Source organism: Antedon bifida, chromosome 10 (genome assembly GCF_963402885.1).
Source record: "Antedon bifida chromosome 10, ecAntBifi1.1, whole genome shotgun sequence".
NCBI classification, from domain to species: domain Eukaryota; kingdom Metazoa; phylum Echinodermata; class Crinoidea; order Comatulida; family Antedonidae; genus Antedon; species Antedon bifida.
In genome coordinates this window covers 3,457,223-3,483,740 of record NC_136235.1, presented here as the reverse complement: position 1 = coordinate 3,483,740, position 26,518 = coordinate 3,457,223, and the positions used below count along the sequence as shown (strand labels likewise).

At 31.3% G+C, this 26,518-nt stretch overlaps 1 protein-coding gene across 2 annotated transcripts; it reads right to left on the bottom strand.

Moving 5' to 3' along the window:
• Positions 1-135: 135 nt before the first annotated feature.
• LOC144854068 (neuronal acetylcholine receptor subunit alpha-7-like) lies at positions 136-22,468 on the bottom strand. 2 transcript variants are annotated; one of them, XM_078711950.1, is made up of 10 exons: positions 22,105-22,468; positions 19,858-19,890; positions 18,909-19,051; positions 14,443-14,487; positions 7,727-7,836; positions 5,248-5,501; positions 4,624-4,818; positions 3,935-4,021; positions 3,414-3,523; positions 136-2,965 (listed from the first exon to the last, which is right to left on the bottom strand). In XM_078711950.1, the coding sequence occupies exons 1-10, from the start codon at positions 22,163-22,165 to the stop codon at positions 2,426-2,428; spliced, it is 1,578 nt and encodes a 525-aa protein (XP_078568076.1). In that variant the 5' UTR covers positions 22,166-22,468; the 3' UTR covers positions 136-2,425. The 2 variants fall into 2 exon arrangements, with proteins under 2 accessions (XP_078568076.1, XP_078568077.1); XM_078711951.1 differs by lacking the exon at positions 19,858-19,890 and having other exon boundaries at positions 22,105-22,467.
• Positions 22,469-26,518: the final 4,050 nt, after the last annotated feature.

The following is a 26,518-nucleotide window of genomic DNA, read 5'->3' as shown; positions in this document are numbered from 1 at the left end:
AAAAAAGAATAGTAGGCCTATTCGAATGTTAAACGTATTATGCATATTTTTTTCATACGCATCCAAAATTAAGCACAAACTCGCCAATTACAGGATGGATAAACGATTAATGAAATAAAGAAATGACAACATAAATAGTTTGCAAGAAATTAACCTGCCTTTATTTTTCACTTGAATTTAATGATTACAACAACAAAATCACATGCATCTTGATATTATCAACTTCAAAGAAATGTGGAATATTCGCTATGATAAGCTATACACAAGTCTATTAATATACCAAAAATCGTGTGTGCTTTCTCCATAACTAGAGTAATTTCCAATCAATTACACTTATTTTGCATATTTCTTTCAAAGTGATTGTACGAAACTACAAAAAGCCCTATTTGCACTATCTAATACGACTAGAATTAAAAATTATTTTTGTAGTATATTTATAGTTTACTTATTGAAATTAAGTTGATTTAACTTTAAAGGGTACATTGCAGAAATAAGTATCTTAAAACTATATTACTAAATCAACTACATACTAGATTGTTAGCACTTATTTCCGAGGAAACGCTTAATTTCTACAGCACAATTCTGTGACAGTACCTGGTACCTAATTTAGCAATCAAATTTTAATGATAATAAAAACAAAAAATCTTGAATATGCCTATATAAAATCAGGAAAAACGTGTTTTTAAATAGGTTTTGGTTAACTTTAAAGATTAAATTAAAAAATCTATAAAAAAAAACCCATAATATTAATAGTAGAGAATTATCCTATTATTTTTTATATATTCAAGATTGATAAAAGTGTTTTTCTATAGCTAAATTTATTGTTATGTTTACTCTAGTGTAGCTATCTAGTTGTTTTATACCGTTAAGAATACAAATGAAATAGATCTAGTGTACCGTAATGTTAATGGTTACAATTCTATCAACAACTGTGTGAACACAGGTCTATCTGTCTTTCTATAGCTACATTTCTTATTGAAAATTTCACTCCTATTAAAGTAAAATCGTTTTATTATTACCTTAGATTTAAAAAAAGCAAATGGAACGACATACCTAGGCAATCAATCCGATTTTAAAAGCTTTTAAAATAAAAATGCACCTATTGTTATGGATTGCAGCCCTAAAAAATAAAGAAATGTTTTATTTAAAATTACCTTAAATAGTTTTCAAATGATACATTTTTCGTAAACTTACTTGAAACTTTAAGAATATAGGCCAATATATCTAGACCTAATATCACCAGAGTCACGTTTAGGCCTACTAGATTTGCACACGTTATTCACGTACACCAATTGAATTTGAACAAATTGCTTAGGCCTAAATTTCGAATTATTCATATTCATTTATTATTATAGCTTGGTCGTTAAGATACCGTAGCAACGCGAAGATTGAAAGCTTTATTTTGTGACCACAAAAGGTGTAACTTAAACGCATCCACCAAGTGCCATCATTTTCCACGGCATTTGCAAACTACAGAAACATACTTACTTAAAAGTGAAAATGATTTTCCTCCTGGCTATTCTGGGCATAGCTTCCGTCGTGTGTGTACTTATAATTTAATGGTCATCGCACACAGGTGTTGGCCTTTTAGTTTCATTTTCTTTTCATTTTATTTTATTCTACACCTCTTACAAATACAGTATATACTTTTTATCCAAACATTTACTTTCAACAGTATTCCTCCGAAATGATTTTTAACAAATCAATATGCCTATACAGGTTGCAACGTTTATAATAATTCCCATACACCGAATTTATAAACTATAGCGCTACATTACATTTTTACTTTGCGTACTCAACAGAACACGAAGAACTTGATCTTTTTAAATAATGTATTTACATAAAAGCTCCAGAGACTTTGTAAAATGTTCTCACTTGCCAAACAAACGCGTCCGAACACCAAAATAGCGTCGTTATAAATGCCACGAAGCATGTACCAGCAAGAAATTAGCTACACTAGATCGCTAACCAAGAAGTAAATAGTTTAAGATAAGGAACACCGTGTTAAATAGAATAAACAAGACGCCATTTTCATAATGGTCGTGGCGTTTGTGCTCTACTACTTCATCTATGTCACAGCATGCTTGGTTACTGAAATAGTTTATGCTTACCTGACACATTTTATAGCCTACTATGAAGTAATAATTAAGAATTCCAATAAAAAATGACATTTTGTCCAATTTGACGCACAAACGGCAAATGTTGACCCAAAGGATCCGAAAGTGGAGTTGAAAAAAGTCACTGCATCCACGTAACATTCTTTCCTACAATTCTACGTAAAAGTATCAACTCAGTGAAATTGATTTATTTACCGAAACGGTCGTTTCTAAGATCGTCGGAAAATAGTTTTTGTAACTTTTCTACAAAAACTGTTTCATCCTCAAAGGGAAATTGTTCGTTTTCGATGACGAACAATAAAGAATGCTTATGCGCTCATCCCGAGTACATCTTTTCTGAAATTAGGGGCTGTGTTAAGAATGGCTATGGTCGCAATAATCAAGTAAATACTGAAGAACACCAGTCCAAAACGATCTAATACCATCGCAGCATACTTCCAATCTCCCACTACCTCCTCATCTTCGTCAATTTTCTTGAATCGCTCTGTCATAAAGTGGAGTTCATCTAGCACATTGTCCATTTTTTCTCTACTCTGAGGTATTCCATGATTGTCGCGACCAATAATCGTCTTATCCATAAGCCCATCTTGATTCTCGTGGTAGCTTGCATATCTGACTCCAATTACACCCGCAGAGCCTTGCTGGTGTAGCGTCAGTGGTGTGCGTCCATTATTCTGATAACCAGTGGTAGCGGCCATCTTTCTCCTGTAACCAGGTGACTGGTCGAGCATCTCGATTTCCATTTCCTGATTACTAAGGTTACCTTTCTTGAAGGGTCCTTTAAAAATATGGCCAGGTCTGCTCATGCGCAGAAACCATGGAAGCCAATCAAGACATATCTTTTTCATCTGAAAATGAAAACAAGAATAAATTATTATAAGCATGTCTTGAAAATGCATTTTAGAAATCTAAATCTTATATACTGTATTTCATTGTTTGCTGTTAAAAAAACCAAAAATTAACTATATTTGAAAGAGGAAAGCAAAAACATATCTCGAAAGATTACCTATGGAAATATTTATAAGAAATATTTATAAGTTAAAATGACTATAGCGAGGCATTTAATAAAAAGGCAAACTGCCTTAAAATGTGAAAATGCCTCGCTGTAGTCATTTTAACTCGTAAGTTTGGTGGTATTATTCATGAAATGTTTATAAATAATGTTTCAATTTAACTAGTAAAATAGAAATAAATGTTGTGTTTTGGTGCATTAATCCGGAAAACACATTTGGATAGTATGTAATTGTTGTTGCAGTAAGCTGATTTTGTATATAAACTTGTTCTTATTAAGCATACCGTTGGCCCCATTGTGTGTGTATCTGGGTTACGATGATGGAAGTTCAGTATCGTCATTGTCAGTAGTACTGCCATAGCAACCATTATCAACATGGCGCTGAAATAATTTGCTGAAAGATGAAATCAATTTGAAATTATTATTTTAGTAAAATTACCAAATACATGCAATCCGGCAATAATTGAAAATTATCTTGGTGAAGATTGTCAAAATACTTGACCTTAATTAACCCATCCTAAAGTACGGCGCGCGTATTTTTAAAGCATGATTTCGATATTATTGATCATATGAGGAACAAAAAATGTGTTTAAAGCTTCCGCTATATTTTTCGGAAATTAAATCTTTTTTAAAATTAAATAAACTACGGTATAATAATTTGATAATGTTATAAATACTACTAAGACGAAACGTTGCGTCAGGGAGTTAAGTTAATTGATCAGATCCTTTTCTCTGCTCTGACGTAATTTCATTATTAAATTAATTAAAAATGATTAGGCTAAGTTATAAAATTACGTATACGTACATAACATAGGTGATGCGTCCGATGTTGGCGGTAGACTTTCCGTAAATATCATCATAAAAACGGTTAATGACAGCAGAATTGTGACAGCTAAGATAGATTTTAAAAAGTTATTAATAATGTGTCATATATTAATAATAAAAGAATACAAGTAGAAGTACAAGACAAAAGGAAGATACAATAAAATGTTTTCTTAGTCAATGTAAGTAGTAAGTAAGTAAATGCAACATATGTACTTCTGTTCCTCATTACAAAAGTTTTGTTTGATAATATAGATTATGCTGACAAATTTAGGAAAACTCAGCTGCAATTAACAAATCTTTGCCATATGATTCTGGAGATAGACAAAATGAAAGGCTCCAGTATAATAGAAAACCAATTTTATTTTTGCAAAATCGGAGTTAGGAGAATTTAGTTTAGTCTGCAAACTTGTTTTCTACAGTTTGTCAACTGGTTTACACTAGCAAACTTTTCTTGACAAACTTGTAAACAAAAATAGCCAGTGTAGACTGGACTTTAAGAACTTAACAATATTATTGTGTAAAACTCGAAGTTTAAAACAAACTGTTGGTAAAGGATTTGCTATAAGTGTAGTCTATGCTTAGTATGGAGTTAAATAATGTAAATTAAAGTGCTCCAGCGACTATTTTTTTGCAGCGGCGGTATATCGAGGAGCTTATTGGAAAACTCACCAAATGATAATTTTTCTCCAGTGTCTGGTGGGAGGGTGAATACAAGCAACATCAAACTTGAAATGAGTATGCAAGGCATCACTAGATTCATGGCATAATACAGTGTCTTACGCTTGAGTTTTATTACGAACGTTATATCGATAAATGGGTCAGTACAACATGGGTAGTAAACCACATTTCTCAACACGTCAACACCTAAAAAATTAATAATAGTTATCATCATTTCATGGTCGTTATAACCTTTATAATCATGATCACGTGGTCATCACGACAATGCTTATTATGCCGTTATAAATATCGTCCATGATAATGATATCTCAATCATTTATCGTCATAACTTATCACCGTCTACGTCATGTCATGTTTCCGTAGAGTTTGATTTTCGTCGATCAGGACCCAGGCATATTGTGATCCAGTGATCGGCGTCTGGATCTAGAATTTGCCCAAACTGTGAGGAATCGGGAGAATAGTCATCCCAATCTCTCATGACGTAACTAGTTCCGAGGTCATAGGTTATCGCATATTGAAAGCTCTGTAATAATACAATTATCACGGAAATTGTCGCCATCTTCGCGACATTTTATTACTTTATTGATGATCTACAAAGTGTGTACTGTGTATTACCCTTGAGATGCCACTCTCCGTTTGGTTTGAATGTACTTATATCGCCCTCTTCCGTCAGTTTTGTGAGATTGATACGCCCTCCATCATAGGTCCAGGATCCGAACTTTAGCGTGCACACCTGGTCGTCCCAGGGGAAGTTTGTAACGTCAATTGAACAAGCACTCTTAAAGATACCTGGTGGGATCCACTCACAACTCCCCGATGACCTCACAACGACATTAGAATGATAAGTGGAATCAAAGTTTTCGTTTGCACTAAAAGAATAATAATATTAGTTATATTTATTACATATAAAATATATTTCAATCAAACAAATAAACAAACGATAGGGTAAATAAATTAAGTTTATAATTATCAGCATGGGAGATATACCTGCATTCACACAAATCAGAGGCATATATAACACAAATATCGAATCTAACTCTCGCCGCATTGCTTGTATCCTTTGGCAAGATACTTTACTTTCGTTTTCCTTCATCCACCCAGGTGTATAAATGGGTACCCGTTTAGATCTAGACACAACTTTGTGCTGATTACTAGCTGCATTATGTCAGTATGTTTCCATACGTGTTTGATAAAAAAAAATGACCGGGGTAATAATGTGAAGTGCTTTGAAGCATTGTGCAATAAGCGCTGTATTATGAACGAATATTATTATATAATTTTCTGACTATGGGTAGAGTTTTATATCCCGTCCACAGCAATCAGAGTACAGTATTATTTTTATCACGTTCGGATTGGTGGTAGAGTTTTGATATCCTCATTCTCATCAAAGTATTATTAGGCCTATAATAATTTTCGCACTTGTGGTAGGGTTTTGATATCCTCATTCTCATAAAAGTATTTTTATAATAATTTTCGGACTGGTGGTAGAGTTTTGATAAGACGTTCACACCAATCAAAGTATTATTATAATAATTGTTGGACTGTATGGTAGCAATAAGCATATGAAAACGCATCATCATTATCATTACATGCATTATTTTTATGACCTCTTAATGGGGTAAAATAAGTGCTTATCTTTAGTCTATACATACGGTTACACAGGAATACATTAAGTGGTAACAACATAAGTATTATAAACATACATTTGATACTGGGGTAAATGGAAATTGCTCGCGTAATTTGAGCGATAATGTGTACCATGGCGACCACGTGGCTTTCTTCTAGAGCGATTCAGAGTTTATCGCAGGATTTGTAGAATCTCGTTAAGGAAGCCGTGTATGAAATAACATTGTAAGCGAAATTTAGGCTACAATAACACATTACAATACAGAATACACTTTTGCCTCAAACGACAATATAATTACGATATATTGTACTATACAAATTATCTGTAAAATGCCAGTTTTCTTTTAAAAAAGTTTAATGTTATAGTTAAGTATATTACAAGTAAACAGATATCGGGATATTGCAAATTATGCTACAACCCATGATTGTGAATACGTTCCATGTCGTTTGAAACTTTTAAAGTGTGAATCCACTTTCGTAATTATGACTTCTATCAACATTTTGCTTTCCAAGATAGCATGTTATCAATTCTCTTGTTAACACATTATAGTTTGGGGTTACAATCTTAGAATTTATGTTTTCTTATTTGTCTTATTAGGCACCTAGTCAAATGGCCGAGAGGTTAAGGCAGCAAGGGCTGCGTTTATCGTACCTAAAGAGCCAACAATATCGGCATGGGTTTGAGGCCGACTCGCTCCTAGTCTTCTCGCAAACTATAAACCGTAAGTTCCAGTGTACACAGTTATACCCTGTGTGCACTTTAAAGAACCCAGTTCATCATTCGAAACAAGTAGGGGTTTAGTGTATCAGTGGAATTAGCACCTATCTGATAAGACACAGTGATTAATTTTTGTTAATGGTAATCCTTAATCACATGTGCCTAAAGACATAAAATAAAAAAATCCACCACTTATTGGTGCTATTTTATTACTTTGTGTATTAAGAGAAAACTATTTTATATACTATATTCTATACTGTAAGTGTTACACATTTCTCAATTAATTTTGTATATAGATAATATCCAGTAATTCCTGTCTACAAATGATGGAATAGATATTGATTAATATGCATTGTAATTACCTTGCTTAGGTTCTTGATCACATGCTTGGCATTTTATGGTGATAGGAAGATTTTGTAACCTTGCGTCAATATAATATTCCATTTCTTATGATTGTCATATCAGTTTATAAGATAAGCAATGATGTATGCTTTCTACATCGCACTGTTAGAAACCTATCTTCAATAATACTAAATGTCGGCTCACATCAACGCTACAAAACGACGTGACATGCGACAAGCGACGCGAAAAAACATTGGATGAAATGACACTGTAGCGCGACAAAAAACGACTTTTTCAAAGTTGATATCGCTGCAATTTTTGTCGCGCTTCTTTGACGGAAATCTGTCTAACACTCTCAGAAACAAAGATAGACACTCTAAGTTTTGTTCTGTAGCGGTACATACTTACCAGTTATATAGTAGAATATCTGGTGTCCAAATCATAGAGGGTGGTAGTCGAATAGAACTGATACCCCCATAGTCAGACTCGTTCCACGCTAAAGTAGCGTCTGTCCATGTCTGAAAAAAAACGTAATACCACAATTATTTATTAATTATATTATCAGTATGGCGTTTTCGGTGAAATGACGACATCATCCGTTAAGTTACTTATTGCATAATACCATTGTAATTATTTTGTGACTGTCCCTATTCTTATCGGCATTGATCATATTCGTCGGTTATTTTTTTGAAATTTATTTTTATTTGTTTAAAATTGTATTTCAATTCACAATCAACAGCGGGGAGCCCACCATTTACAGACTGGAATACATAAAAACAAGACAAGAGAATATCGAAAAGATCCACAAGAACCAATTACAAACAATTCTTAATTTTGGATTTAAATAGTGATCATAATATTGTAGTATACTGTCGTAAACTATGTTTATGTAGTATCTTTAATATCAATACGACATGCTGTGAGTAGGCAACCTAATGACCGACTGCACTTACCCAGCGAAGTTCTCAATTCAATCAGATGTTAAGGGAGCAACACATATTTGTAGCAGTTACAAAAATCAATTAAAACAAGTAAAAATCTTCCGTGCTTCCAAATTGATTGAATCTTTGTTAATTTTCTAGAACAATATTCGAGCTTTTTTCTAGATCCTTCCTATGTTAATGCCATGAATAATATTATTGTTATAATTTTATCAGAAAAAAAGGAAATAAATTTGAATTGAATCGAAATTACAACATCGAAAATGGCGTCACTGCTTTTACAAAAAACACCCATTATAGAATATGCAATATGCAATACAAAAACCTTTTATTTTTCACCATTGTCGAAAATTAAAAAGTTGTTTTTACTATTAATATGATCCTAAACGAATTACCTGTTTCCATGACATATTATTATGTTTATGTGATTGTGTGTTTGTGAGGAAATCGTCCTAAATTCTCGGCTAGCTCAGTGATAATACAAGGCAACGTAGAATGAAGTTCACCAGCTACCTTACATTTTTGTTGTCATACTATAAATGTACAGGGCGGGCCTAGGACTACTATAATTGAATTACTAAAAATGCCAATTTTAATTATTACTATTCCTCTCCATCTGCCTAAATGCTAACTGCGTGTCTTTTATGTTTTTACAACGTATTTGTACAGTTACATCTCCGTGCCTTAGGATGAGGGGTGACTTTGCCCCCTAACATACCTAAGGGCTTTACAAGTTATACGTCACAGGGGCTATGTCTTAAGGGTGTTCAGCTGCTAGTTCGACTGTAGTACGCGGTACATGGCTATTATTGTATGTTATTGTGTTTAACTGATTTGATCTCAACATAGTGTAAACGATGTGGCAATATTCTGGTCATGGTACTTTTAAAGGCCAATACACTTTGGTTCTAATCGTAAGGATATTCAGTTTCAGTAGAGTAGCTACAAAATGAACATTTGTTGCTTTGTTGATATTTTTGGGGAAACGGTAAGCAAAACAAATAAACAAATGACGTAACATTGTATGTATGATTGGTATTGTTGTATACATATTATGTGTATCTATTATCTATAAATCCAAAGGCAAATTACTGAAAAAATGACAATGCTGTGGGTATCAGTGGCTGGATCTCAATGGAGATACAAAAAAAAGCGAAAAGCTAAACCAAAACGATAAAGTAAAACAGCCAGAAAAATTAGCAGAGCTTTTGGGCAACACTAGCCCTTCATCAGTGCAAGTGATTATTATCTATAATTTATATACTATTTTATATTATACTATCTCTTCATTGAGCATCCAAGAAAACACTCACGATATTAAAATATATAATTGTTATTTAATTCATTAAATTGTATTAATGTAAAGTGTTTAGGATCTTAGTAGTTTTTTCAGTCGCTCGCCAAAATGACACTTTTTTTTGTTTATTATTTGTAAATGTATAGGGGCCTACATACTATGTTGATGTTTGATTTTGGTCGAAATAAATGTTGAATTTAATAAATCTATATTGTTCAATGTATTATAGGCAATACGTATAGCATATCATAAAAAAAACTGGGATAAAATGTATCAATTATTATTATGCTTAATTTATTGTATTCAATATACGTACCATCGTCTTTTGAAATAGAACTGGTGCTCTACCTCGTTTTTTGTATGTCAATCGCTTTTTGCATTAGAATGTACAATCCTTCACATATTTCAAGCATAAAAGACCTACTTTTGTTACGTTAGCCTCTCTATACATTTCAATATTTTTAACAGTTGCCATAGAATTAGGCAATTATTGAATAAATCATTCAGTTAACGATTATGTGATTTAAATGACGTCATCACTATGGCAATGGTATTTTTCATTTGACAGTAGCGATCAAGGTATAATGGTATTCGTATCGATTAATAAAAAAAACCTGTAAATGTCAAAAGCTTAAAGCTTGGTTCCCACTAGAACACACCGCAAGGACGTTAAGCGCAACGTAAGTAATTTGATTTGGTCACCACACGAGATGGATCATTCGAACTGGGTTGTGATTTGTTAACTCAGTTGCGTTGCGCGTGCGTACTTACGTTGAGTCCAAGCTTTAAGAGCAAAAAACAAGGCTTTATATTTCTAATAAAATATCACTATAGTCATGAGATGATGAAGTAAAAATATTAACATTAACTAACATCATGCAATGACCATTACAAGTAGACTAATTAGCTTTATTACTATAGTTGTCATTATAGATGTCCTCAAATAAGACTAGTGAGTGTCGCTAAATCGACGTCGTTAGTAGACATGCTTAAGTTTTGTTTTATGCTGTCTAATGTGACAACAAATGATGTGCCGATATACAATGTGGGCACGATGACCACATATCACTACCATATTTGGGCATATAACTACCATATTTGGGCACATCACACTTTTTTTTATCAAACTAATTTGATAGTGTAGACAGAGCTTGAAGTCTCTTATTAGCGACCTCTCGTTTTCACGCGGTTATTGAGACTTCCTTCTGTGAATGTTTTTTTTCAGCGTACGCACTTTTTACTCGAAGCTGTTCATGTGAATATTGTTAATTTGAAGTTAGATATGATTATTTAAATGAAGTATATTTTCGTTAAACAAGTTGCAAACAGCATTATAAAAAGTGCGTCTTTAAACATAGCGTTATTATTATATTACAATATAATCACTTCAATCATGCTTCAATGGAAAGCAACCCGCGCCAAAATGTCAAAGGTCAGCCATTATACATACGTACAATCTTTGATATATGGAAGCACTGTATGTTGTTATTTGATCGTGGTTGGAAATAATAATACATACTTAAAAATGAAATAAACGCCATCATGATAGGATTCAATGTTTCTACATTAATTATGCTAATGTGGTTGATGCTGATGACCTAATTAATGTGAAAAGTCCCAATACGATAGCGTCCTTTACTTGGAATAGCAAGATATGAACTCAGTAAACATCATAAACCAAAACAAAACAGACCCAGGCACTTTGAATAATTACAGAAAGATGCAGAAAGATTAGGGAGTGATCTTTTTAGCACCGCTATGCTGTAATAATGCACTATGGTTGACCTGTTTTAGAAACATCATAATAATAACGTATTTTACATAATGTATTTTTCAAAACTCCGTACGCGCATATATGAAAAAGAAATATACCAAATTAAGTTAGAAAACTTGTAAATAACCAATAGTAATGGAATTGTAATCTAATAATTTTAAAATAAATTGTATTTTGTTTTATCTGCGAAATAACATTTAGTCACAAATGAACACATTTGACAAATTTGTTTTATAATTGTTTGTGTACTATAAAGTTTATACATTAGGCCTATCTATGTCTCTACATACAAACTAGTTTGACAAAAATATGGTAGTGATATGCCTAAATATGGTAGTGATATGCCTAAATATGGTAGTGATATGCCTAAATATGGTAGTGATATGCCTAAATATGGTAGTGATATGCCTAAATATGGTAATGATATGACATTTTTTTGTCACATAAAGTTTGCTAGTGTAGACGGAGCTTTAGATGTACTTAATACACTTAGATTGATATCTAGACGACAGTGAGTGACTGTGTTTTTTACTATCCTTCAGACTTCGTTTTTTAAAAAAAATCAAGTTATTTTGTATAAAACCAATAAAATATGATTAACTGTAGCCAAGATTTTTTTGAGAGTCGCAATTTTATCGACATGTTGTGATGACTTTATTTATATAAAAATGCTAATTCATAACAGTTTACAATTCTTTTTCATTTTCTACATAAAAGTACATTTCTAAACTTTCAAGAAAAGTTGCTTTTTAATTTTTATAAAAAGTTCATTCATATATATATACAGTAGTGTAAATATGTTAATTCTAATATTTTGTATACATTCGAATGATAAAATAATTTCAAATTCTAATTAATGTTTTCAAATTCACATGAACTGATACAATGGTAGCATTTTAATAATGTTTGTGAATGTTGACTGTTAAATAGATAAATGTTAACAAATATACAATCATACTAATGTAGACTTACTGCAGAGAATAATAAAGAGCAAAGAGTATCCTCTCCAAAAAATCAATACTGGAATTTATAAGGAATCGAGGGAATTGAAATTCAATTTATGTATGCTTTTCCGTGGTTTGAAGAAATAAGTCTGTCTACATCTATACACAGCGTTTAATGTTATTTGGAATTAATTTAGAACATTGTGAGTGTACAGGTAACTAACCGTGTACTGGGAACACATTTTGATATTCCTTTATGAAATTAGTTTAAGGGTAGCTTCGGGAATATCATTACTATTATTTATAGTAAAATATAAACCTTTGTAATAAAATTGATAACAACAACAAGCGTGATGAAATAAGCAACCTTCCTCCCCTTGATAAAGTATTTTCAGTTTTATTTTGTTGACACCATTAATACAATTGCAAGGTGTCTTCAATAAAGTTAAACACTTCCAGTGTTAGTAAACATAATATTATTGCCAGCCATAGTATATATACCAGGGTACTTAAAATGTATAACATAGTGTCACTGTGTGAAACCCATATGTCCATTTCAGTTGAGTATTGGTTACACGAAATTAGCGTTCCCCGGATCCACACCTATTACAATAGGTTCTATTTGTTTATTTTTAACGTTGATCGATATTAATCGATTTTGTTATTTTTTCGCATGGTCTGCTCTCAGTATTTTGAACCTTTTTTTAGTTGATGCCATCACCAACGTGTTTATATGGGTGGGACTGGTGCATTGTGGGTAAATAAAGCCGAACTGTGATAGACTTTTGGCATAACCAGGTTATTGAATTTAACCTTGTGATACAGGTGTAACAATATATGTATATGATTGACAGTTAGCTATGTAAACGTTGAAATTATACATGAATTGCACCTGTAACATAAGCATGTCACCTGAGGTTTACATAACATGAATTAAGATTAATGTAATTACACGTGTTTTTTTAGTATCGATAATAACAAATGTAATCCAATAAAAATATACATTTGTCAACACTCTTTAAATGTAAATGTTCTTAGTGTATGGAAGACATTTTTAAATTTAGGTATTAAAACAAATAATGTTATTCGTCTTGTGTTTTTCAATTAAAAATAATTTGCACATTACAAACTAACGAAATTTGAAGAAAAGTGAATAACAACGTGGATAAATGGAGTAAAAAAATGTCCTTAAAGATGAAAAAAAAACAAAAAAAAACATTGTTTTGAATATGCCATATTAATGTCACATATTAGTTATCCACTTTGACCAAAAATTGGATAAATAATGGGTTTTTGGTTGAATTTACCATTTATTTTGTCATTTTATAATTGAAAACATTTTTTTTTTTCGTTTTTTGTTCTATGGAAGAGATTTACTCTATTGAAACTACAAAATAACCTATTTAAAGTCTTAATTGTTCATGTTTTTTGGGGGACAATACATCTTTAATTCTTTCCTTGACCTTCAGAAACAAATGATAACATGATTTATGAAATAACTTATCTTGGTGACGTGCAAAACTATAATTTAGTATTTGTTTCAAATGCATTTACCATTTAAATGTATGTATTTTGAATAATATTGTCATAGAATCACCATTATATTCATTCCATTTATCCTAATGCATTTGGGTATGGTTATTATTAGCATTGATTGACATGAGCATTATATAAGTTAAAGATGCTCTCCAGGTGGAATGCTATGCCGAGATGAGAGCGCACCGTCTTGTAGTAATTAGTCAGTACAGTTTATTTTTTTTAATTTACTGTACACGTCATTTTTACTTATATAGACCAGAGATTCCGAAATAAAAGATTGAATAAATAAATTATCTTAATTCTTTCTTGCAAGATCCTCTATTAATGGTCTTGTTGCATTGTTTCATTATTATATATTACCATTTATTATTGTATTGGTTTGTTTACCATTGATAATAATAAATGTTGATACTATAAATTTAGAACTTTAATTCGAAAAAATGTTCTTTAAATTTATTTTTTAAATATCTAAGTAATTGTCTTACAAAAATAATTCTCATTTATGTATAATGTATAATGAAGTGATTTAGATGTGTGTATGGTTAAATTTGTTACTAGCTATCTAAATATAAATATCTAAAGATAGATAGAAAAATAGTAAAGTAATAAAATAGATATAAAAAACTTACCAGCGTCAGCCAAATATTCGTTGTAATAATCTGATTAATTTCGTCCTAATAAAAACAAAAATTTTCAAAATATAACTTATTTTTACAATTTATATTTGGATAATGCAAGGTGACAAAAAATACATCTTACATAAACGCTTTGAAATAATATTAATTGGTAATTGAACATTCTTATTATTATTGTTATAAAACTAACGCGCCACAATTACAGTCAAATAAATGATGATGGATCCGCCTTGATCATTCAGAAATAACAATCAACCACGCAATAATAGAAAGGATGACAAATAAAATATTATTCAATAGTTAATCGACAACTTTCTATTAAGATTGTTATTATTATTAAATGAACATTAAGAAGGCGATTACGTCAATGTTTAGCGCGGGTGTGGTTAAATTTTGTGACGACATTGACAAAAAAACCCCTTCATTTTAACTAAAATCATCATCATCATGATTATTGGAAAAGGAACGAGAGTTATCGTGATATGGAGTGGCCTCTCTGTCTGGGCAAAATATATGGGCTTTAACTTTCCCCAATCGTTAGTAATCCCCTCTCGGTATTGTTAGTAGTAGGGAAGAATAAAGGGATCCTGCTAGTAGTAAGCGAGTGTAAAGGGAGATCAATATAATGGTACTAGTATCTGCTGCAGAGGTTGCCAGAAATAAAAAATATCCACTAAATTTCCTATGGATCAATATTATAGCCGTGTTTGAGATTATTTTACAGTCACGCTTATTTTAGTAACATATTCTATATTATATTGAAATTATTAAAAATAAAATGTTATAATTTTATTAATTGTTGCCTTTTTTCTTGTTTTTTTATTTATTGATTTCCACACATATAAGATAATTAAGTAGGCCTAACAATAAATATCATATATAATAGAGATGTGTGGCTGGTGGGCAAATACGTTAAAAAAACTTTAAGGCTTACCCAGCTAAAAAAATATATATAAAAAAATACATAAACATAATATATAATGACGAGTAAGATGTACATTATCCTAGTAAGAAAAAAAAAATGAATAATAATAATTATTAAATATCATCACATTAACTAAAAGTTGTATATGGTTGTATGATGATAGCCTAATTATATGACTGTTAATGATTAATTAATTAATAACATTAAAACAAATTATTGTGGCACAATAACAAGCAAAAGGGGCAGAAATTAATGTTGAATTCTGTTCACGAGTGTCTATACTATAATATCCTAGTTTAATCCTCTACTATCTGTCTTCAAAATGGTTTTTGAAGACGTCTGGTTGATTGGATCAGAGTTTGCCATGACTAGGTCAAATGTCACAGGGCTCATCATTGGCGCTAAATGAATTTGACAGAAGAAATCGTTATCTTGTACAACATCTTCTCAATTAGTGTTGACTGCTTATGAACCACGTGAATGTTACTAATTACATTATGTTATATTATATATTAACAATCACGCAATATTTGTTCTTTTGAACTAAATTGTCGAGCCACAAAAGATAGTTTTACGCCTCTACCTCATCAAATTTTACTTGTTTACTTGTAATCCCTCATAGTCGTATGAATAGAGGGAAATTGAGGCGAAGCATAATTGCTTATAAGCCCCTCGCGGTTACCATGTCAATTTTGTTTTTTTTTACTATTCGCTTTTTTGTGCGAGTTCAAAATCATCGTTATGGTCGGTAAAAAATTGAAAACAAATCATGTGTTCTGTGTGTAAACAGCGACTTGACTTTCCTCATTTTCGGCAGGCCTACGTCAAACTTTTCACAAAAAGAAATGTTTAAATTATGTTTTTGATCTGGCATTGATATGCAATGTATTAATTCCCTAATCGTAACAATTCATTCATCAAACATCATTTTTGCTTAACACATCGCTATACTAATGATTGGATGTTGATTTTAATTCTTTTTAATATCAACAAACAATATTGTCAGTGTGAACACGTGTTGGAATAATTTCACATTCACGACCTTGTATGCCTGGCTATGTCTGACTCAATCTTTGTTTTCCGAAATGATTTTCACACATTTGGTGAGTTTGGGAAATCAGATTCAATCGATTTGGAATCGATCGAATCACAAGGACATTGAAAAGCAATAATTATTTCACAATGTTCATACTTAACTCATATAAAAAGTATATGGTACTGAATGCATGGGTATGATTCATGATTGTTTTACATGAACAAGGCATTCGTTATTATAACGTTTGGTATATAAATTTAATTTAATTATTTGACCAAAAAAGAACAATAAAAGCGACCTAGACATAACTCAATGAGTCAGTAATAAATTAGAAATACAGCTTTTTATAACAGCGTTAATGTCAAAATTACATTAATAATATATCAACATCAAAATTATACCAATCAAAATATAACATTAATATAGGCCTACCAGATGCCCTAATTATCATTATTAACATTAATGCATCATTGAGGGGTCTAGGCCCGCTACCACCTGGCCCTTTACCACTCGGCCTCATTTAGTATGTTTGTCTTCATTGTAGCTAAAGTCTTACAGTTGTTTGTAACTTGTTTCAGAGAAGCCTACAGTACATCAATTTAATTAGATTTAATTTACATTTTGTTTTTTTTTGTTATAGTCTGTATGCACCAGGTTTACTTATATTATATAAACGATTGATTATCCAGCTGTACCTTTATTTATTAGTATTACTTTATATATCTTGTTTTATATTATAAATTTATCAGCAGGATTGTAAAAAAGCTCTATAACACTAAAGAGAATGATGAAATCTCGTTCGACTTCCCGAACCTAGTTTTGGAATGTGGTAATTATAAGCTTAATATTTTATGGGCGCAGCTTTAAAATAGTTATTACAGTACATAAATTAAAGCTCAAGTTCACGTGTTCGTTTAAAAGAACTGCCCTAAAGCCTGTAATTAAGTTTTACGTATGATTCATAAGTTACAGGCCCTGCTCTATGATTGCAATCTATTCGCAGCTGAGAAAATATCAACTGTCCAATCAGAGAGCCTACATTCTGTGTTCTATTCCTTTGTGAACAGTTCAAAACGATTTACAATTTTCAGTTTGAACGTTTCAATCACGCTCACAGGCGCTTGCCAAGGTACGCGATCGATCGGTTATCAAAGTCCGTTAGACCTATAATACCATTTTGAGATTCCTAAAAAATTGAAAATATCTTGATTGGTTATATAGGCCTAAGATCACGTGGTCTAGCCTACAAAATCAATGATTTGTGCAACATAAATATTTTCGTAAATTTAAATAAACTTTTTTTTAACGTGAGAACAATATTATAAGTACGACATTGGTTGTTACGAGGGTACATTTTTAAAATGTTTTTTAAAACTACACCACTCGGTAGGCCTATAACGAAATATTTTGAATTAAAAAAATGAAATTAAATTTGACTAGAATCTTTAAATACTTTATAAATTATGTGTAGTTAACTTATTGTAATGGTTGAATAGAGGACATGGGGTGGGGGAAGCTTGGTTTTAATATAAAGGATACTTTCATATTAATTTATGGAATAATTATAAATAAAAGTTCGTAATTATTCTTTGAAAATGGAAACATGAACTAGGAACAAGCTGCAGCATAACATCACATGACTCTAATGGAGAAATATCTTTGAAAACAACATACCTTGGAAATTGGTATTTGTCACGTGACTTGTATAAAAACGACTTCCGAAAGCTTTTATTTTTCTATTATTAATGAGAAGGTAAAATTGTAAAAAATGCACTAAAAAGATTTGCTGACGTCATGATGACACTGTTTTCTCATAATTCAGTTGTTATTCAATTTCAAGCAAATGCTGATTTAAGTTTGGAAATAAACGCTTTGGTATACTTCTATTAATTGTTCCGGTTTTCCTATGTATTTTGTTTTTAATTCTATTGTTCCATTGAGATTCAGTTCTTCGTTTTTTTATTCACCGTTGAAGCCATAAATAACGTTTTTTTTATACGACGTTGTTTAAAGAAATATAGTTGAGCTGGGTTACTGAATTAATACATTGATCCTCGTCTTATGCACTAAGTGCCACAGCATCTTTCCACGTTTTCTTAGGGCTTTACTCACTGTAGACAAAAGGTCAAGGCAAATCTTGGGTGGAATAATGTTTTTGAAATAAATGAATGTCTTTGTGAACATAATGTTTAAAATGGAAAATAAAAATAACAAACACACAACTATGAGAGCCATGCAGAGAGAAAGAAAACATATCATTCAAAAGACTGACTTTCGAAATATTTAGAAGAATAATAACAACATGAGATAATAATAATATAGTGTGGACAGAGACAATGACTATGATGCTCGTCTTGCCCATGCGCAATAAAATTCGATAACATGGTTAACTACAACTACCTTACTAAAACGAAACATACAGAACTTGTGTGCTTGTTTCTACAGACGTGGGCCGCATGCCTTAATTAATTACTTAAAAAACAATATTCTAAAACTTACAACGTCCATGATTTGTTGTAACGTCATGCCCATCGCAACCGTTAACGCATCGCTTTCGTTTATTGCAGGTCTAGCAAATTCCCGATAAGGAAACTTACTTAGCAGATCATTCATCAACCGACGTTCGTGCTCTCCCGGCTCAACTATTAAGGCAAAACACAAAAGTTAAGACAATCATAGGATGAAAACTAGGTTACTTACAATAAGCAATACTACTAAACAACACAAGCAGTACAAAAAAGCATAAATTGAACGAGTATTTATTATACGCCATCACCAGTTTTTCCAAAGTTTCGCTGAAGAAACTATGGAAGTGTTTTTTTGAAGCTTCAATGATGTTATGACTACACATGTATGCTTTCAAAATCAACTAGGAATCTGAAGCTCAAATGTGATCTATTTATTAGGGAGAAGTATATACCCACATTATTCTCATTAGCACCCTACATTGAAGTTTCCTTTCGCTTAATAACCCAACTCAACCAATTAACGAAGATTAAGGGAAGACGAAGGAGTCTAAATGAAGCCATGCAAAGGGAAAATAACAGCAAGAGGTGCTGCAAGAATTTAAATATAAGCGTTACAGTGAGCCCAATGTATGCTTACAAAAATAACAAAAGCTTGTTTTTTTCTAGCGAATGTAAGCTATAAAATAGATAAAAACATAGAAAAATACATAAAAAGGTAATAAAAAGGAGGAAGAGCAATTGGAAACAAGACTGAAAATATTGAGCTAAGGATTATGCACTAAAGATGAAAACATGCACTTAAAGTTTTTTTAAAGAGATTGAATCTTGTTTTTAAGATTAAGACAAACAAAATGTTTGGATGCAGATTTCCAAAGTTAAACCCTAAATCAGTAATAACTATAAGTTAACAAGCGTGCACTACAAATTAAGACATGAATTCATGAAGAAAAATGTTCGGGAGTTGTTTTTACAATACTTGCCATTTCTATCCTGTTTCTGTTTCTTAGCCGCCTCTGTATGCATACATTATACATAGGATAAATTAGGGACAGTTTATTAATATAGTAGTATCTTTAATCTATAGTTTTCACAAAATAATGAATATTCCGGAAATATTTTTTCTTTTTAATAGAATGGAACCGAGATTGGAGTAAAGGTATGATAGCCTGTTTATGGTTGTTTTTTTTATTATTGTTATTTTGGTATTAACAAATCATAATGGAATGGAACGTGCAAAATCAATATCTAGAAGTCGAAATCTAATGTCTATTTTCTACTGCGTTGCTAACGACAGAGGGATGATAAGTTGATGGGATCAACATTCATTCTCAAAAGGAAGGAAACATAAAATAAAAATAAAATCGGATCAAACGACATAACAAACGACAGGATTACCATACAAAACATACACGTTTCTTGATTATAATACGTCATCAATTATTTGAAAAAAAAGATTTTTTAATTATTTAGCCAATTAATCTTTGAAATTTACAGTAAGTTATATATAGAATAAAAAAAATATAATTTATTTAGTAAATGCTTTTCTGAATAAAGTTGATGATAGAAGAAGTTATATTAGAAGAACAAACAATGCTATTTGAAAATGCACATTTTAAAAATAATATTATTGAAATTAACTTGTCATCAACCTTTAATCTTATAATATTTCTTATTTATCAGTATATCTAAAATCACAAACGCCGTTATCAACCTTTTATCGCAAGGATGGTAATTATATAATTAATTTAACATAAAAATAGTTTCTCTTTGTATCTACGTGAGTAACTATGTAATTGGATATACAAATGACCATTTCCTAGCAGTAATTATTGGTGAGTGCTTAAAGATTGTAGTAAATTGTTCTCCCGTGATTGGAGGCCTAACAGTCATACAGATATTGATTGCAAGTTTTTGGCCACTCTGCTGAATCTGTCTATTACCTAGCTATTTAGTGTATCTAACTAATTAGCATTTAGATTGATACACTTGTAATGCCAACAGTGAACAAAACTTAAATTAACCGTAAATCTGTTTGGAAAATGAGACAGTTGTCTTTTTATTTATTAAAAGGAAGAGTAGTTCATAGTCTACTACAGTCATTAAGAAGACAATCAATTTAATTTGTGACTTTAATTAATGCAAGAGTAAGATATTAATAAAACGACCCTATACCTTTATGGCTGGAGATTGGCTAGTTTGTCAAAATATAAAAGATTTAATGTTCTAATTCCAGTGTAATTTAGTAGCTTTTCAATTACAGGGCCGGGTATTATACTATATCATAAAATACTAATTTTAAGTTTAATCAGGTACGAGATAAGAGATACTCTAACAGCTGCAAAGAAACCCTATATTGGGCTAACAGATTTAAGAACTAAACAAGAATTTTCAATTAATTTTTAAAACTCGAACATCAACAATTTCTAACAATTATCTATAACTGCTTACTAAATAATTATGAAAGTTGGCATTCGGTTAATTGTAGATAGAAACATAATGGATGATAAGAGTAGCTATATGCGGTAAGATGATAACAAGTAGCAAACTACAGAGATGCTGAAGTAAATGATAACATTCCACATAACTTGATAATTATCATCTTCTTAGATTTTTTTAATCGATATAATTCACTATAGATTAATGATTAATAATAGGCCTAATAACAATGCATATATAATTATATCTAATTTCTGTTTTGGGTCCAGAGGCCCATAATGAAAATATTTTTGAATTTGTGTTGTCCTCCATTCCATATTTTTATTGAATTTTGTATTGTTTTTTGATGTATAAAGTTCCGAATAAAGTCAATTTAATGTATTATTTTCTGTAACAAATAGTACTAGATTGGACAATATTATAACATAATAAGCAAAACAATGATAACAATCTGTAACATACATCTACTTGGGGAAGAATGAATACACTCTTCTCTGATCTACTTTACATAAAATCAATATAGAGAAAGGGTAAATTACAATACTTTTAAGTCATTTTGAAATCGTAATGTCCTGATTTTTCTATTTAAAATTATTTAATGATATTTTATTTATATAACATTAATTAGATAGATATTATTTAGAAAGCATTTTGATAAAGTTATTATTTCTTAGTTGTTAAAATAAATGGTTGATTATCATGATTGGTCCATCTATATTTATTACAATACTAGGTTCATATATCAATAATAATGCTAACAATATAATTAGATTATAAAACTTGATACATACCCACTGGAACCATGATGAGGATGCAAACTAAAACGATGGTTGCTGCCAGACGAATAGCCATTATCCCTGCAGTTGACGGCGCAATGTGAAAAAACGAGAAATCAGATGGCAAACGCAAAATAACTACATACACATCAACTCCGTAAACTCTGGGAGAGGAAAAAGATTATCGCAAAACATTCAGACATTGGATTGTCAAATCTGATGTATGAACCAGCACCTCTTTACCTCACGGATGCTTGTTAGCAGACTGACTTAGTACGTCCTCGGTTGGATATGCGACGCAACACGTATCTGCCGTATCCGACGTATCACGTCATAATGTGTCAAAGCTCCGTGTCAAGCTTTTATGTTTAGGTGAAACTGGATAAAAAAGACCATAGACTGGGCATACAATAACGACAACAATCACACAGCTTGATATTTCACGAGATTGGCTTAAGCTTGAAACGTATTCCTATTTTAGCGCATGCTCATAACGAAGAGTTCCGAAAATCCGAGAGGTTTTAAGACTGTTGCGACCATGTTCTCTGCTTGAGCATAATTAATAGTGATTAGTATAATACAGATAGGAATAAAGCATTATGATATGATATACTGTCATATATAACTAAAGTAGAAGACCACACTCGTGGTATTATCAGTGCCTAGCTTTAAAGCACACAATTCTGATTTTGAAGATGTTTGCCTGCGTAAAATGATCGATAACATATCGCAACATAATTTCAAAATAGCCTTAAGCTTCGTTTACACGAAGCAATAAGAAGTTAGTAACGTGAGACCGAGTAGCGTAGCGTTAATCAAACTTCGGGAGAGCAAACGTTTTAGAAACTGTGTACACACTACGTCATCGGTTTGCGTTTCATTTTTCTTTATGACTATTTAAAATATTATTATGAAGATATATACTAACAATTTAAGATGTATCGTTTGTTACCACAACTAAATCGTTTCAAACGAACGAATCATATTTCGGCCTAGTTATGAACCACTAACATCAGATACATTACTTCTGACATTAGTAATTATTGCTTATTCGTTACCTGTATTTTCTTGTTATGTCTCAATCGACTAGCTTGTAATTTGTTGCCATAACTTATATAATTAATTTCCGCAAAAGATGTTCTTGAGCGCGTAGTAAAGTAGATCTATTTAATGTGTTTATTTTTGTATGTAAATGCAAATTGTGTAGTTCACTGTATCGGAATACAAATGATACATAACTGGTATTTACAATATGATTTTGATTGAATTGATTTTAATACTGCAGTATGGTGGTTACAATTTAAATCTAATGTCAGTTTCAAATAGTACTAGCTCGCGTTGACTTTCAGTACCAGTTCATGGGAAAAGGACGACGATATTATTTTTATGAGATTAGTTCTTAGAGCGAGAATATGAGTTTAGTTCTCAATAGTGGACATTACGTAACACGCTGTTCAATATGCTATAATTAAAAATAATTAAGAAATTACAACGGAAAGATTTTACTTAATTATCAGTAATTAATATTCAATATTAACAGACAATGTTTGAGTTTGCTAATTGAATTACAGTAACGACCCAATAAACATTTCCGATTGCCACCCGATCCAAGTGCTGTACCAGGCATATGGAAGTATTTTGAACTGTATGTACTGTACTTATTATAGCTCAAAAATGTGTATTTGCTCACTGGAAAGAATGACGAAATTCAAAGATATTTATAGCTATTAATAACAACCAATCAAATCCTTATATAGTGAAATAATTAAATGTTTAACGAGAGTACACTAGAGTGTGAAACAAGCTCACAAACAAACCGTCATAAAATACGTAACCTATAGTACTTGGCAAAGGTAATTAAAACGAACAAAGAAAATTAATAATATTAAATCAATTTTTAATTTTATTAATAAATCAAATTATTTTTTAAAGTTCAAAAACTGTAGTATAGTTTAGAAAAATCCGATTTCGATTTTACGATGTACAAGGAATTTTTGAAAGTGGAGCGTTAGCTGAGCGTTAGTAGTACAAAATCGATGGATTAAATCAATAACATTAAATACGAAAGCATACAACGTTATTGAAACCGACATGAATATTTCAAATATCATAATCCTGTATGTTGTCATGCATTAGTTATTTACATCATCATAACGTTGTTATCTTCAACTGAATCCTTCCATCATTATCATCTCAACATTATCATTTTCCATCAATATTCTCAGCATTTCTTATTTTCCTCATCATAGTATCCTTCACATCCTCTTGGTCCCATTCCAATCAATATCCAATGTCTTGTCATTCTCATCCTCCTCATCTGCACAGGCCTCATGTAATCATTACTTTATTATATTGTTATCATTTACATTCTCATCGTTATTATTAACATTCTTGTCTCATCTTCATCAACTCATCTATCTAACCTCGTCCTCATGATTTTGAACAACCTCATCATCATAATCATCATTCTCCTCATCCCAATCTCTTCATTCTCATCTTCACCGGACCTTCTCATTTTCATCATCATGTCATCATCATCATCATCATCATCATCATCATCCTTCTCACTAGACCCTCTCATTCTCATTATTAACCTCGCCATACTCTTTTCATCATTGCATTATCATCCTCCTTATCATCATAGAATTATCACCCTCCTCTCCCGTACCATCTCGTTCTCAGATCATTCTTCCCTATATATCATCCTATCCTTGATTATTTTTCTATGTTCCTCTTCTAAACAAAAATGTATTTTTTTTAAAGATATAACTGTTTTCATTCTGTGTTTAATAACAAATGGATTGTCTGTTTAAAAGTGTGATTATAATAATGTGAGTGATGTACATGGGTGAATCTTCCATTATCATGTCAGACTAAGTATTTGTCAGAATACGAAATTCTACGTAGTTAGATTTATGTCACTTAACAGAGACGTACTGACCTGGTACTAACCTTAAACACAAAACAATGGATTTTCTCTCATCATTAATTGAGTTAAAATATCTACAAGAAGCATTACTGTAATGCATTGTGATTTCTTGACAAGGTAGTACCTAAATGTACACTATGTAAGTACTTTATGTATCCTTCTCAGTTTACAGTGGTCGTTGGGAATTTTATTCTAAATGACAAATTGTAATTACCATCATGCTTTCCAGACTATAAACTAGTGTTAATTAGGCATATATTTAATTATTACATGTAATTTACTCTTTAATTCATAATAAAAGAGTGGATAGGAGGTGATTTAATTAAGTTTCTCATATTTTCAATCTGAGTAGTAAGAAAACAAAAGTAGAACAGTTTAAATAAACAAATACGACTTAAGTGAGCACTTGAAAAATTGAGAAAATACCCCAGAGCTGGTAGGACCGTAATACCAACATGACATCAATTGCTATTATTATTTCATCTGCTAAGGGATCATGAGTCAGGTTAGATGCGTCAAAGAGATACGCGAGTAGGTTAGATTGCCAATGTTGCATAGGCCTACTGAAGCAATTAGGAACGTGTGTTACTATCCTGCGTGTAAACAGTACTGATTTTACCAAAGGCTCTAATTTAGTTTATAACACTCAAGATATTTTATTTACGATGACAGTTTAATGAAATAGATGAGCCTACTATTAGATTCAGTTCAATTAAACAACCAATGGTTCTAATTTTGTTTAACACTAGAAATAATTCTCTTTATTTATGATGACAGATTAATGAAATAGTGTGGACCAACTACTAATTTCAGTACTATCGGTAATTTCGCTTGTTTCCAAAAACATTTTGTAGACCCTACATGTTATATTGACTTCATTTATTTATTTATTCTTTTCCCACTCAGACTTGATATAATTATATAATTATAAAAATAAAGGTATACTATCGTCACTTCCTACCAATACAAATTTGTATACACAATGGTAATTTTTGTTTAAAAAAGTAATTCCATTTTAATGTATTGTATTCCCCCAACTATTATTTTCTTTTAAAATAATGACCTTTTGATCTGGGAACACAGCATAGTACAATAGTATAATATATTAATAAAAACAAACTTGTATACTCAGATTTAACAGCAGATCTGGATTTTGAACTAATGAACTAAAGACTAATTGAGCCTATTGCCACATTCCACCATGTTTGAAACCTAACCATTAATTTATTTTGTTGAAATACATCTCAAATATCAGTGCAATTTCAAGAGAAATTGTTAGTTCAATTTCTAGTGACTACAAAATGAAAACAAATGAGAACATGCCCATTTTAACTTAATCTTAAACTGAATAAAAAAAACTCCAAACATGAATAACGGATGAAGCTACATTTTACCGTTATGTTTAATTCGGAAATCACCATCAAAAGAATTCTTAGCATATTTACTGCAATTTAAGAATTCACATTTATCATAATTTGTCGCAAGTTTGATTAACATGGC

Bases quoted from the DNA above. Each gene is read 5' to 3' on its own strand.
- LOC144854068 (XM_078711950.1), bottom strand. From the start codon at position 22,165: ATGGCTATTCGTCTGGCAGCAACCATCGTTTTAGTTTGCATCCTCATC. The intron at 14,488-18,908 runs GTAAGTTTTAGA...TGTTTTTATTAG, and splicing joins TACAACAAATCATGGACGTT to GACGAAATTAATCAGATTAT. The intron at 2,966-3,413 runs GTATGCTTAATA...TTTCATTTTCAG, and splicing joins CACACACAATGGGGCCAACG to ATGAAAAAGATATGTCTTGA.